The 13822-nt window shown below is 42.3% G+C and overlaps 1 protein-coding gene across 1 annotated transcript in view; it reads right to left on the bottom strand.

Annotated features, from left to right (window-relative positions):
* Positions 1-13822, bottom strand: part of LOC126260759 (uncharacterized) — a 1547391-nt gene that overhangs the window by 1354026 nt on the left and 179543 nt on the right. Inside the window, exons 8-9 of the mRNA XM_049958097.1 lie at positions 8195-8392; positions 3204-3340 (exon numbers count right to left, since the gene is read on the bottom strand). Of these exons, the coding sequence (XP_049814054.1) occupies positions 3204-3340; positions 8195-8392 (335 nt within the window). The remainder of the gene's footprint in view (positions 1-3203; positions 3341-8194; positions 8393-13822) is intronic.

Genomic DNA, 13822 nt, shown 5'->3' with positions numbered 1-13822 from the left:
AAGGGATCGGTTGGTAGGACATGTTTTGAGGCATCAAGGGATCACAAATTTAGCATTGGAGGGCAGCGTGGAGGGTAAAAATCGTAGAGGGAGACCAAGAGATGAATACACTAAGCAGATTCAGAAGGATGTATGTTGCAGTAGGTACTGGGAGATGAAGAAGCTTGCACAGGATAGAGTAGCATGGAGAGCTGCATCAAACCAGTCTCAGGACTGAAGACCACAACAACAACAATACAAAACATCACAATCTAATTATTGACGAAGCAATAGTTAAACTGAAAGGCAGATCATCTCGCAAACAGTACGTGTGAGACAAACGTATAAAGAGAGGGTAAAAAGTGTGGATGTTATGTGATGAATCATCATACAACTAGAAATTTTATATTTATACAGGAAAAGTTTCACAGTCTCCCGTAGTAGATTTAGGACTGAATGTGGTTTTAAATTGAACCAGTGAGTTTCATGGAAAGAATCATTGTTTATACGGAAAATTATTTTATATCGTATGATCTCTTCAAGAACCTAAAGTCCAGTGATCTGTACGCTTGTGAAACAATAAATGCCAGAAGGAGAAACATGCCAAAACTCAACGAGGAAAAGGAACTTGAGAGATTCAGTTACAGGATAAGGAATAATGAAGCAGACATCTATAGATAGAATATTCGTATATATCATGTACCATCAGAAGTGTCCACAGTATGTCGAAGGATGAATGACGGAACAACAACGAATATCACTTGACCTCTCGTGCTGAATGATTACAATTCCCGGATGAACTATGTGGATAATTTTGATCGACTGAAGTCAGACTGCGCTACAGACAGAAGAAGCAAGAAATGGTGGATGAGATTGTCCTTTCACTTAGTAGACTGCTGAGTAACAAATGCAATCATTATGCACAAAGAGACTGAAATGTTCTCCAATAATGACTTTCGTCGAGAGGTGTACAAAAGTTTGTTGGCTTCAAAAATAGTTTCAGAGGCTGCTGCTTCATCCTCTGTATATAAAAATAAGTTATCTCAGATCAAGGCACGCAAGCCATACGCAGACGAAAGTACTTGGCACGAGAGTAGTGAACCGCAGTCCCTTCACAGATCATCTAGAAGATGTGCAATATGCAGTTAAAAAAAAAACCTGGTCGAAACAGTGTGGATGTGTTCAGTGTGCAAAGTAGCTTTGTGCCACACAGTGGCAAGAACTGTTTCAAGAGATGCTGCGAAAATTAAAAGAAAGGTGCACCAAAGGTGAACCATCAACTATTGAACTTGTACACTCCTGGAAATTGAAATAAGAACACCGTGAATTCATTGTCCCAGGAAGGGGAAACTTTATTGACACATTCCTGGGGTCAGATACATCACATGATCACACTGACAGAACCACAGGCACATAGACACAGGCAACAGAGCATGCACAATGTCGGCACTAGTACAGTGTATATCCACCTTTCGCAGCAATGCAGGCTGCTATTCTCCCATGGAGACGATCGTAGAGATGCTGGATGTAGTCCTGTGGAACGGCTTGCCATGCCATTTCCACCTGGCGCCTCAGTTGGACCAGCGTTCGTGCTGGACGTGCAGACCGCGTGAGACGACGCTTCATCCAGTCCCAAACATGCTCAATGGGGGGACAGATCCGCAGATCTTGCTGGCCAGGGTAGTTGACTTACACCTTCTAGAGCACGTTGGGTGGCACGGGATACATGCGGACGTGCATTGTCCTGTTGGAACAGCAAGTTCCCTTGCCGGTCTAGGAATGGTAGAACGATGGGTTCGATGACGGTTTGGATGTACCGTGCACTATTCAGTGTCCCCTCGACGATCACCAGTGGTGTACGGCCAGTGTAGGAGATCGCTCCCCACACCATGATGGCGGGTGTTGGCCCTGTGTGCCTCGGTCGTATGCAGTCCTGATTGTGGCGCTCACCTGCACGGCGCCAAACACGCATACGATCATCATTGGCACCAAGGCAGAAGCGACTCTCATCGCTGAAGACGACACGTCTCCATTCGTCCCTCCATTCACGCCTGTCGCGACACCACTGGAGGCGGGCTGCACGATGTTGGGGCGTGAGCGGAAGACGGCCTAACGGTGTGCGGGACCGTAGCCCAGCTTCATGGAGACGGTTGCGAATGGTCCTCGCCGATACCCCAGGAGCAACAGTGTCCCTAATTTGCTGGGAAGTGGCGGTACGGTCCCCTACGGCACTGCGTAGGATCCTACGGTCTTGGCGTGCATCCGTGCGTCGCTGCGGTCCGGTCCCTGGTCGACGGGCACGTGCACCTTCCGCCGACCACTGGCGACAACATCGATGTACTGTGGAGACCTCACGCCCCACGTGTTGAGCAATTCGGCGGTACGTCCACCCGGCCTCCCGCATGCCCACTATACGCCCTCGCTTAAAGTCCGTCAACTGCACATACGGTTCACGTCCACGCTGTCGCGGCATGCTACCAGTGTTAAAGACTGCGATGAAGCTCCGTATGCCACGGCAAACTGGCTGACACTGACGGCGGCGGTGCACAAATGCTGCGCAGCTAGCGCCATTCGACGGCCAACACCGCGGTTCCTGGTGTGTCCGCTGTGCCGTGCGTGTGATCATTGCTTGTACAGCCCTCTCGCAGTGTCCGGAGCAAGTATGGTGGGTCTGACACACCGATGTCAATGTGTTCTTTTTTCCATTTCCAGGAGTGTATATTGTAATGGGGCGATGGTTAGCAGCGGTGACCACATTTAATGCTAATATTTTGTTGTTGTTCAGGCGAATATTGACAAACCTATTGTAGAAAACATATCGCCATAATGAAACTGAAGTGTTACAAGTGGATCGAATTTGAAATATGTAAATTATTGTGCATGGCTCTTTGGGGTAAATTCTTACGGCATTTTGCTGCCGCTCAAACAGTTAAGACTAGCTGCAGCCCAATGATCAGCTGCTGGCATAATTGAAGCTGTGAGGACTGGTCGTGAGTCGAGCTTGGGTAGCACAGTCGGTAGAGCACGTGACACCGAAGAGTGAAGGTCACGAGTTCGAGTCTCTTTCCGGCACACAGTAAGTTTCATAAGAATGTAATGATTGAAAATATTGTTTTTATAAACGTTTACTCGTGGCATGCTGTGCAGGAGTAACTAAATGTAAAAAAAAAAAGCTTTGGCGTTTCTCGAGACTGCGTCCAAATTGTCGGAGGAAGCTGCCATACCTGGTCGACGATCTCGAGTCGCTTGATATCGAGGTTGACGGTGCCCAACGTCTCCGTAATGATCTCGTATCGGTCGGAATCAGCCACCAGTTCGTCGTCGCGGTACCACGTGACCACTGGCTCCGGGGATACAGTGACTGCAACAAAACAAACGTGAACGTAACTTTCAAGTTTGTTGCAGCCTCCACACTTACTTGTCAGTGTTGTGTAGGCATCATTAATATAGTTTCCGATCTTGTGTTTGTGAAAACTATGACACCTGAAACAAGCAGGGGTAGGCGCATTCAAAATCGTTAGATTTAGAGAGCTACGTTTAAGTTCTTCGGCTGAGTAGCAACGTCTGTACAGACATGTTGAACGTGGATGCTGTAAAGGACGACAGAGAAGCATTATACGAATTATACGCTAGCGTACTGTAAGTAGCTCTCATTAATTCAAAAGGCACCATATTGAGATCATGGAAACACACTAAAGAAGCCTCCTCGAAAAGTATGCAGATTCATAAACAACGGTTATATACTCACAAATTCTTCGTTCTAAAGGTAACGTAAATGGAACATGTGACGTTGGGACAACTTAAAGGGGAAAGATAGAAACCGTAAATGATTATTATTAATAAAAACACAGATGTTCTATCAACAATGAATGAAGAGTTTCTACGGAAACCTGACATAATCCAGATTGTAAGGCTACGGGAAATGCACTTCTTTCTACAACGGATGATGGGAAGGACAGTTTAATCCAGTCTGTGTTATTGTGGGTGATCAGGTGACCCATAAAAGTGTGGAATATGTCTGTACATTCATTCGCACACACATCACGCAATTATATTTTGTCAGTGTACGGAGATCGCGTTAAGGAGAAGTCACAAATTTAAGAACAGACAAATTGGAATTTTCGCCTCTCACTTGATAGCAATGTCAATACAGTCGACACAGTTCCATAGGCAGATCAGCGCTCCAATAAACGCCATTAGAGGGTGGGGAGGTGAAACTACTCCAATTAATAGAGCTGATGGCAGACTTTGATTTGGGGACGAAATAACCTGACAGTCTGGGGGGGGGGGGGGGGAATAAACTTTCAATTCATGTAGCCGTATCTTACAAAAATGATTTCTCGCTGTCTCGCCAAACGTGGTAAAATTTCCAGATCGAAGCCAACACCAAATACAGGCCCCCATCAATAAAATTAAAGACAGCCTACTACGTTTCTCAAATTATTAATAATGAAGAAAGTAATAAAGATAAAGATCTGCTCTTCGACCATGTTGTAGTTTTCAGTGTGAAGACTGTTTTGATACAACTCTACACCCTAGTCTACCCTGTGTAAGCCTTTTCTTCTCTGCATGAGTGCTAAAACCTAAATCTGTTTGAAACTACATGCTGTGGTCAAACCTTGGTCTCCGTCTATAATTTTAACCTCCCCCCCCCCCCCCCCCAAATTAATTTTTTTCCCGATTCGATTCAGTGCTGCCTCATTAGTTATCCCATCTACACATCTGATACTCAGGATTATTTTGCAGTCCCACATTCCTTTGTTAGTTAGTTACATGTTCCACAGATAATTTGAACTATTTCTTTATCGTAATTATGTATAACGAGTCAGTTTACAGGATATTTATACACTGATTGATACATAGTTTTACTATTAATGAATGCGTTACTTTACTCACGCAACTACATTTAAAAACAAGTCTTTTTTCGGGCTGCCAGTTTCTAAACAGAAATTCGTCCATGGAATACAAAGAGTTGCCCAGGAGAAATGATTTTATGTTAGATTTAAAACTGGCGTTGCTACCTATTGTCAGATATTTTATGGTATTGTGAAATTCGGCAAAACCTCTAGTTGTAAAGTATTGAACTCATTTCTAAGCCAATGGGAGCATTAATAATGGATAATAAAGGTCATTTTTTCCTCTAGTTCTGTAGGTATGGACATCATTGTTCTTCTTAAATTGTGATGGCTTATTTATGACGAACTTCACTAGCGAATAACCTGTATTGTGATGGTGTCTCCATGACGACCGCAGCTGAACATCACATATTATTGTTATTGTTCGCTTTTGTGCAACCACTGCTTTCTTTCTAATTAATGGTTATCCCAAAAAAAATATTCCTGAAGATATTATTGACTAGAAATATGCAAAATATGTCAGGAGGCTGAACTTAATTGTTTGGCAAGCTCAATAATTTGCTTCTTCCGGTTCAATTATTTGTCAATATTTACATCCAAAAATTGGAGCATTCTACCATATTTACTGACTTCTGTTCACGTGCTACATCCGTTGTTGGTATAACTCTTTTTGTCATACAGAACTAAATATAGTGTGTTTTGTCAAAATTTAGGGCGAGGCCATTTTCAGAGACCACTTAATCATTCTTTGAATAATATCATTAACAATCTCTTCTGCAGATTTCTAATGGGCTTTATTATAACACTAATATCGTCCAAAAACGTGCCAATCTGCTTGTTGAATGTTAAGTTTAAGGTTATTCACATATATAAGGAATAGGAGGGGATTCAAAATTAAACAGTCGTGGGACTCTCTTTGTGACTGTTTCCCAGTCACTAAAATTTGCTAACCTTCCAACATTTTTTTAACTATTTGGCACAAGTATTTGCATTCTGTTTGTTATGATTCAAACTAGTTCTGTGTAAAGCCATAAGTTCCATAAACATGATTTGCACAATCAAAGGCCCTAGAAGGATCACAAAAATGCCAAACTTATATATTTTATTATTTTAGGCTTGTAATATTTTATGAGTGAATGTATAAGTAGAATTTCAACACCACTTCTAGAATCCAGACAGAGATTCTGAGTAAATTGTTTCTAAGTAAATGTGAGAATACTCTTGACATTATTAATTTTTGAAATATTTAGGAAAAAGATGTCTGTAAGGAAAATGGACGACATTCATTTAAGCCTTTCTTATCAACTTTGTTTCGAAAAGGTTTAAAAACTGTGTATATTAATCTCTCTGGAAAACATCCTTGTGTCTATGATGATTAATGTGTGGCACATTACCTGTTAAGTTATAACAACTTTCCCATCAGCACCATATGAGCCTATCTTTTTCAGAATTTTCGTAATTCTAGTAATTTCAGTGAAGGATGTTGATAATACTTCTGTTTGATTAAAATCTTGTGGAATGCCATTTCTAATATATTCTCTTGTACTTCAAATGAGCCATTTGATCTACTGCTGCTGCTGCTGCTGCCAAACATCTTAACCTATAATGCACTTATACAAATTTTTCTCTTTTTCTCACGCGTGATTTTAATTTCCTTAGTTATGCATGGCTTAATTTTTTTTTATAGATTTCTGGCTAACGTTTTAGGTAAGCTACTTTCAAATATTGACACAAAGTTAGTATGGAATAATTTGAATTTGACATTATATCTTTCTACCTATACCTTATCCCATACCACCTCTTTTAGTTTACTCTTAAAACACTGTATTCTGTACTCACTAATAAGCCTTACTGCTATGTATGAATTTGCTCGAGGGCTGGAAGGTGCTATATTGTGTATTTCCATCTGTATGGAAGAATATCCGATAGTATGTTAACAAATGGGTACACATTAATTGTTTCCACCTGAGCACTGCCTATACAAATGTTATCAATCCACGTCGTACTACGTATCTTGCTACACACGAGTTCGAAAACTGATTACTGAAATTAGATTGAAGAGCGGAAAAAAACTTGCCTGAAAATTTCATCATCTACGTGACACTTTCGTTACACGGCTGCACTTCAGACAAATGTCTTTAGGAGACTTACTAGCTCTTAAATTTATATGAGACGATAACAAATTTATCTTACTCAGAAAGGCTCAAATGTTCAAACGTTCGAATGTGTGTGAATTCCTAAGGGGCCAGACTGCTGAGGTCATCGGTCCCTAGACTTACACACTACTTAAACTAACGTAAACTAACTTATCCTAAGAACAACAAACACACACATGCCCTAGGGAGGACTCGAACCTCCGGCGGTACGGGCCGCGCAATCCGTTACATGGTGCCTCAGAATGGCTATTTTTGCTGTTGCAAGTCTGCGTTTTATATCCTCTATACTTCCTGCGTCGACAGTCGTTTTAGTTCTCCTACTGAAAAACTCATCTAGTACTATTAGTATCTCATTTCCCAACCTAATTACCTGAGTATCTACCGAATTAATTCGATTAAATTTCGATGCCCTTGTTTTACTTTTGTTGGTATTTATCTTCAGGTGGTGAACACAATAAATTGATAAATAAAAACATTAAAAGATACTAAAAGATAAGATTTCTTAAGGATAAGACCGATGCTGATCATGTTGTTATGCTGCAAAAGATGCTGATATAGGAGCTGTGATCAATTATTCAAAATGACAGTCACAATTGCATTATTTATTTTGTCATCAACTGGTTTCAACCCGCGATGGGGTCATAGTTACCAACCGTGCACAGGCAGGGTGATGACTCCAGCGAGCGACGAAATGGTGTAAATTGCCCTGAAGATGACCCCATCGCGGGTTGAAACCGGTTGACGACAAAATAAATAATGCGATTGTCACTGTCATTTTTAATAATTGATTATAAGTAAACCAATCGCTGTTATCTCCACACAACTATGTTGTCTAAAAGAAATAGGAGCTGTGGTTCTAATGGAGATAGTCTCTATCTGGGACTAGATGGCCAACTCTAAGAAGGCGTTGCGATGGAGCCAGACTTTGTGAAGGCAAGTGTAAATGGTATTTTAGTTGGAAACAGGTGAAGGGGTGTGTACTGAGAAATATTTACGTGTCATTATTGCGAGATTAAGGGTAATGGGAAAGGATTAGACAATGTTTTTGGTAGGATACGGAGATGCTGCGTGGGAATAGGCAGGAGTGAAATCAAATAAAGGTATCTACATGGGATGAACTGGGAGTTGTTCTGGAGGCATTCAGGTGAAGTGCGGGACCGGCAGCCAGCGCGGTCGGTCAGAGCAGTGCGCGGCGGCGGGCACCTTGGACGGTGAAGCGGAAGGGCTCGTCGATGCGCGCCTCGCAGCTCTTGAGGCCTCGGATGAAGCGCGGCGCCTGGTTGAGCGACAGCAGCGCCAGCCGCTCCTCGTCGCTCAGCTGGCTCTGGATGTCCTCCACCGTCAGCTCGGCCGTGCTCGTCGCCTCGCCCATGCAGTTGCGCGCGATGCAGGAGTAGGAGCCTGCAACAGGCAGGCGTGAGGCTCTGGTCGACAGCGGCATTCGTGTCAAAAGTAAACCTACAAACGAGATTCTCCTGCTCACAACACAAACTTTTTTCAGTACAAGTTCCACAGCTACGATTTTATCCTAATACTTTATTTGCAATTCACTCTTTTCGGCTAGTACGGGGGTCGTCCCCGATTCTCAAGCGCTCCTAGTATGGCACATTTATTGTTACAGCGTAAAGCCAGCGCCGGCACGCCTGTCTGGAATGACAGAGAAGAGAAGGCTGTGAGAAGAGGTCAGCCAATCGCACGCTGACCACCTCCCTCCATGACGACAACGCGACAGCAGTGGCCCCTAGTTGAAGACGATATAAGCGCCGCTCCCAGCTGGTGGCAGCCCCCCGCCCAGCTCCCCCCTCTCTTCCCCTCCCGCCCTCCACTCCTTGCGCCTGGCAAATCCTCCGTTTTGATCATCGTCAGTGTGCCACGTCAGTGTTGTGTTTAGTGCTGTTTCTCCTGTGCGTCGAGAGGTATGATTTTAATTGTGTGCTGGCCTTGAACCTAGCGTTACTGTCGGTGCTTGTTATATGCTACGCCATCCGCCGATACTTTTATGCTCTTTATGTTCTTTAATTCTCCCAGTGTGTGGTTTTTTTGTGTGTGCAACTTTTTTATTTCCATTTTACAGTCGCTCCTTTTTTGTCTATTGTCTTCTACATCTACATCTACATCTACATACATACTCCGCAATCCACCATGCGGTGCGTGGCGGAGGGTACCTCGTACCACAACTAGCATCTTCTCTCCCTGTTCCACTCCCAAACAGAACGAGGGAAAAATGACTGCCTATATGCCTCTGTACGAGCCCTAATCTCTCTTATCTTATCACTGTGGTCTTTCCGCGAAATATAAGTTGGCGGCAGTAAAATTGTACTGCAGTCAGCCTCAAATGCTGGTTCTCTAAATTTCCTGAGTAGCGATTCACGAAAAGAACGCCTCCGTTCCTCCAGAGACTCCCACCCGAGTTCCTGAAGCATTCCCGTAACACTCGCGTGATGATCAAACCTACCAGTAACAAATCTAGCAGCCCGCCTCTGCATTACTTCTATGTCCTCCCTGAATCTGACTTGATAGGGATCCCAAACGCTCGAGCAGTACTCAAGAATAGGTCGTATTAGTGCTTTATAAGCGGTCTCCTTTACAGATGAACCACATGTTCCCAAAATTCTACCAATGAACCGAAGACGACCATCCGCCTTCCCCACAACTGCCATTACATGCTTGTCCCACTTCATATCGCTCTATCGACGTGACTGTGTCAAGCGCTACATTACTAATGGAGTATTCAAACAGTACGGGATTCTTTTTCCTATTCATCTGTATTAATTCACATTTATCTATATTTAGAGTTAGCTGCCATTCTTTACACCAATCACAAATCCTGTCCAAGTCATCTTGTATCCTCCTACAGTCACTCAACGACGACACCTTCCCGTACACCACAGCATCATCAGCAAACAGCCGCACATTGCTATCCACCCTATCCAAAAGATAATTTATGTAAATAGAAAACAACAGCGGACCTACCACACTTCCCTGGGGCACACCAGATGATACCCTCACCTTCGATGAACACTCACCATCTTCCACGACGTTCCCCCTTTTTTATATCTATGTTCACCATGTTTTCTCCTTTGTTATTTTTAAATGTCTTCTATTGTTTGTTCTATGTCTTTCAGGTGAAGAGCAGCGCACATGCTGCTGCCAGCCCGCCCCGATGGGGAATTGAAATACAATAAAGAAAAAAAAACTGGTGGCAGCCCACTTCGACAGCAGCCTCTGCGTTAGCCACTTCGTTAGCCGACGCATCGTAGCCTCTTCACTAGCAATCTCTACGTATCTCAGTTAGATATCAGCAGTCACTGCAGTTCAGTTGACGGAAGACTTTCCTTAGAAGCGGTCGCTAGGACCAGAAGCGTTACTCGTGTTTGTCTGTTCTGAAGGAAACTGATTATCTTGTATGTCGCCTTTCGCTTGCGACACATCTGTGTAATTGCTCTTGTGGATGATCATGTATAAACAATTACAAGAATTCTCAGATCAAAGTGAAGTGTTTGTGCTTGTCTTGTTGTAATAAATCTCATTAATACGAGTTGTTTGTCTAGCGAACCGAATATTCAGGATTCCTAGACATATCATTTATAATACTTTTGTACATTACTTCCGCAGGTCAAATTTATTTACGGATCTGTAGCTGATGTGTTGTTGTTGTTGTTGTTGTGGTCTTCAGTCCTGAGACTGGATTTATGCAGCTCTCCATGCTACCCTATCCTTCTGAATCTGCTTAGTGTATTCATCTCTTGGTCTCCCTCTACGATTTTTACCCTCCACGCTGCCCTCCAGTACTAAATTGGTGATCCCTTGATGCCTCAGAATATGTCCTACCAACCGATCCCTTCTTCTAGTCAAATTGTGCCACAAACTCCTCTTCTCCCCAATTCTATTCAATACCTCCTTATTATTTATGTGATCTACCCACCTAATCTTCAGCATTCTTCTGAAGCACCACATTTCGAAAGCTTCTATTCTCTTCCTGCCTAAACTATTTATCGTCCATGTTTCACTTCCATACATGGCTACACTCCACACAAATACTTTCAGAAACGACTTCCTGACACTTAAATCTATACTCGATGTTAACAAATTTCTCTTTATCAGAAACGCTTTCCTTGCCATTGCCAGTCTACATTTTATATCCTCTCTACTTGCTCCCCAAATAGCAAAACTCATTTACTACTTTAACTGTCTTATTTCCTAATCTCATTCCGCAGCATCACCCGACTTAATTCGACTAAATTCCATTATCCTGGTTTTGCTTTTGTTGATGTTCACCTTATGTCCTCCTTTCAAGACACTGTCCATTCCGTTCAGCTGATAAAGTATTTATTTTACTATTTGCCAGTACGAGTTTCACAACTAAAAGTTATTGTTTTATGGAATACAAATAAACAAATTTTTTTTGTCAGATGCGAGCACGTAAGTAAAATTCTCCTTCGAAAATAATTGGGAAGATCATCAAAAATGTGCCACACCAGAAGTGCTTGAGGATGGGGCTGCCACCCCAAAAATAGTCGTCAAGAATGAAACAGAAACAAATAAAATAAAAGCTATGAATTGGAATTGCTATTAAAAAAAGAAAAACGCTTTCATTGGCTATGCACCCTCAAATGCATTTGTCCGTCGTAATTAATGAAGGAGATCGCGACAAATATAAACTGCATTTTAAGCACGTAAAATACAAGAGGAAGTCTACTGCTCCCCACGACGCAGCATCAATGCAAACAAAAGATAATAAAAGCTGCACTGTCTTACGTATTCTTCTCGGAGCGTCTCACGTTAAACAAAAATTAAGTTTCTCAATAATAAAATTTTCTCCTTTGGTACAAATAACTCACTTACACTGTTCTCTTGATAAACTAGTTTTATATGTGCTCTCCAGATTTGTTTTTAAGGAGTTCTTTCCAAAACGCTATGTGACACGTTACTTTCGTAATAGTTAATAGCTCCTAGGGCTCATAGTTAGTAATGCAGACGACAGTAATTCCATCGCAAGGTGTTATACTTTAGGTAAATTTTGTGCTATCTCTAGTATCCAGTCACGATTTCGCTGAGTGGCGCTCAGGACACTGCACCTCTGCGTCTAGATCTTGTGTTCCTTGAAACTGGCTTCATTTCCAACATTACTTTGTACATCAGCTTTTCTGCTTCGCGCTTAGTCTGTTAGTGCATTACAGGTACCACGTCTACAAATTCTGTTTGCGTTAACTGGCTTACAACTTCTTTCAGATTGTACACCGTTGTCCCTCAAGTGAACTATATGGATCACATATTTCTGAAATATGATAATTAAATCAAGACCCTAATCTGTCTACAGGCGTTGATGTACATCAAGGGGGACACTTGAAAATGTGTACCCCGACCGGGACTCGAACACGGGATTGCCTGCTTACATGGCAGACGCTCTATCCATCTGAGCCACCGAGGGCACAGAGGATAGTGCGACTGCAGGGATTTATCCCTTGCACGCTCCTCGCGAGACCCACATTCCCAACATATCCACACCACTACATTCGCAGTGCCCCTGCCCATTACACTCATTACTCGTGGCAGACAGTCTTACCGAGTCCCGTAAGAGTTCGGGCAATGCGTGTGCATCCAGCACTGAAGAAGGAGGTCAATGGCTTGTCAGCCTTAACTACATCTTCATATATTTCTGAAATATCGACTTGTTCTTGTTTCCAGAGCAGATGTTTACTCTTTCAAGTATCATGTTGACGTTTGTTGACTCTCCATGTCTGATATAGTATGTAGCATGCTAAAAAGTTTCATAAACAACTGTAATTTTAGTTTCTAGACTGTGCAGCGCCGTGCCTCTTTCGTCATTCTCTGTCGTCAGTGCATACAACTTTTATTTTTCATTGGTGCTCTAAATCTAACAAGGTTGTTTCTTAGCACAAGTACCGACATATTCTTAAATTATGACTTAAATTATATTCAGGTTATTGATGACGTGTTTCTGTTCATAGATGTAAACATATGACATAAAGATATGCTTGTTAATGAGTTACAAGTGATGTTATGCCTCCATCCTTATTTATGCTCATAGCATCACCATATGAAGGGCTTATTTCAATAGTGGTACAAGTCCATTACCTCCACTTTTCTGTCTATAATGCTTCTGACATTAATGGTCCAAACAAACAGAAAGAAAGGTTTATCTGCAGCAAGAAGCCATAAGCTTGAATATTTCTGGTATCTCAACTGCAGATTTTTCGGCGCTCATTTAACTTTAGGACTCTGTATCTCAGAATGAACAAAAGTGGACTTGTACCACTATTGAAATAAGCCCTTCATATATACTCCACAAGCCACTGTACAGCGCATGGCGGAGAGCATTTCGTACCAATTAACTGATTTTCTTTCCTATCCCATTCGCATACCGATCGACACAAAGACAATTGTGTTTAAGTCTCTGTACATGCAGCAGTCTTTCTTATCGCACTCTCACGATCCCTACATAGTCCGTAAATTTATCCAGCAGTGTTTCGCAAGAATAATATCGTCTTTCTTCCAAGGGTTCCAATGTAAGTTCCCTCAGCATTTATGTTAAATTTTCGTGTAGCCTGTACCGACTTATATCAACGCCTCTCTGAATTCGTTCACTGTCTGCTGTGATGCCTACTTGATGAGGTATACAAACACTGGAGCATTATCCTAGATTTGCTCGCACTAGCGTCTTCTATGCGATTACCTTTACAGATGCATTGCATTTATTGATTGGCGACTCCATGGAATGCTGCGTGCACAACGACCATATATGTTACATTAAAAGGATGATCAGCGTTGGCCGTAATATTGATATTTTATTGATAGCAGAATCCATTT

The sequence above is a fragment of the Schistocerca nitens genome, chromosome 5 (genome assembly GCF_023898315.1).
Source record: "Schistocerca nitens isolate TAMUIC-IGC-003100 chromosome 5, iqSchNite1.1, whole genome shotgun sequence".
Lineage (NCBI taxonomy): Eukaryota > Metazoa > Arthropoda > Insecta > Orthoptera > Acrididae > Schistocerca > Schistocerca nitens.
Note: the sequence above shows the minus strand (reverse complement) of the source record. Positions and strands in the feature narration are given on the sequence as shown.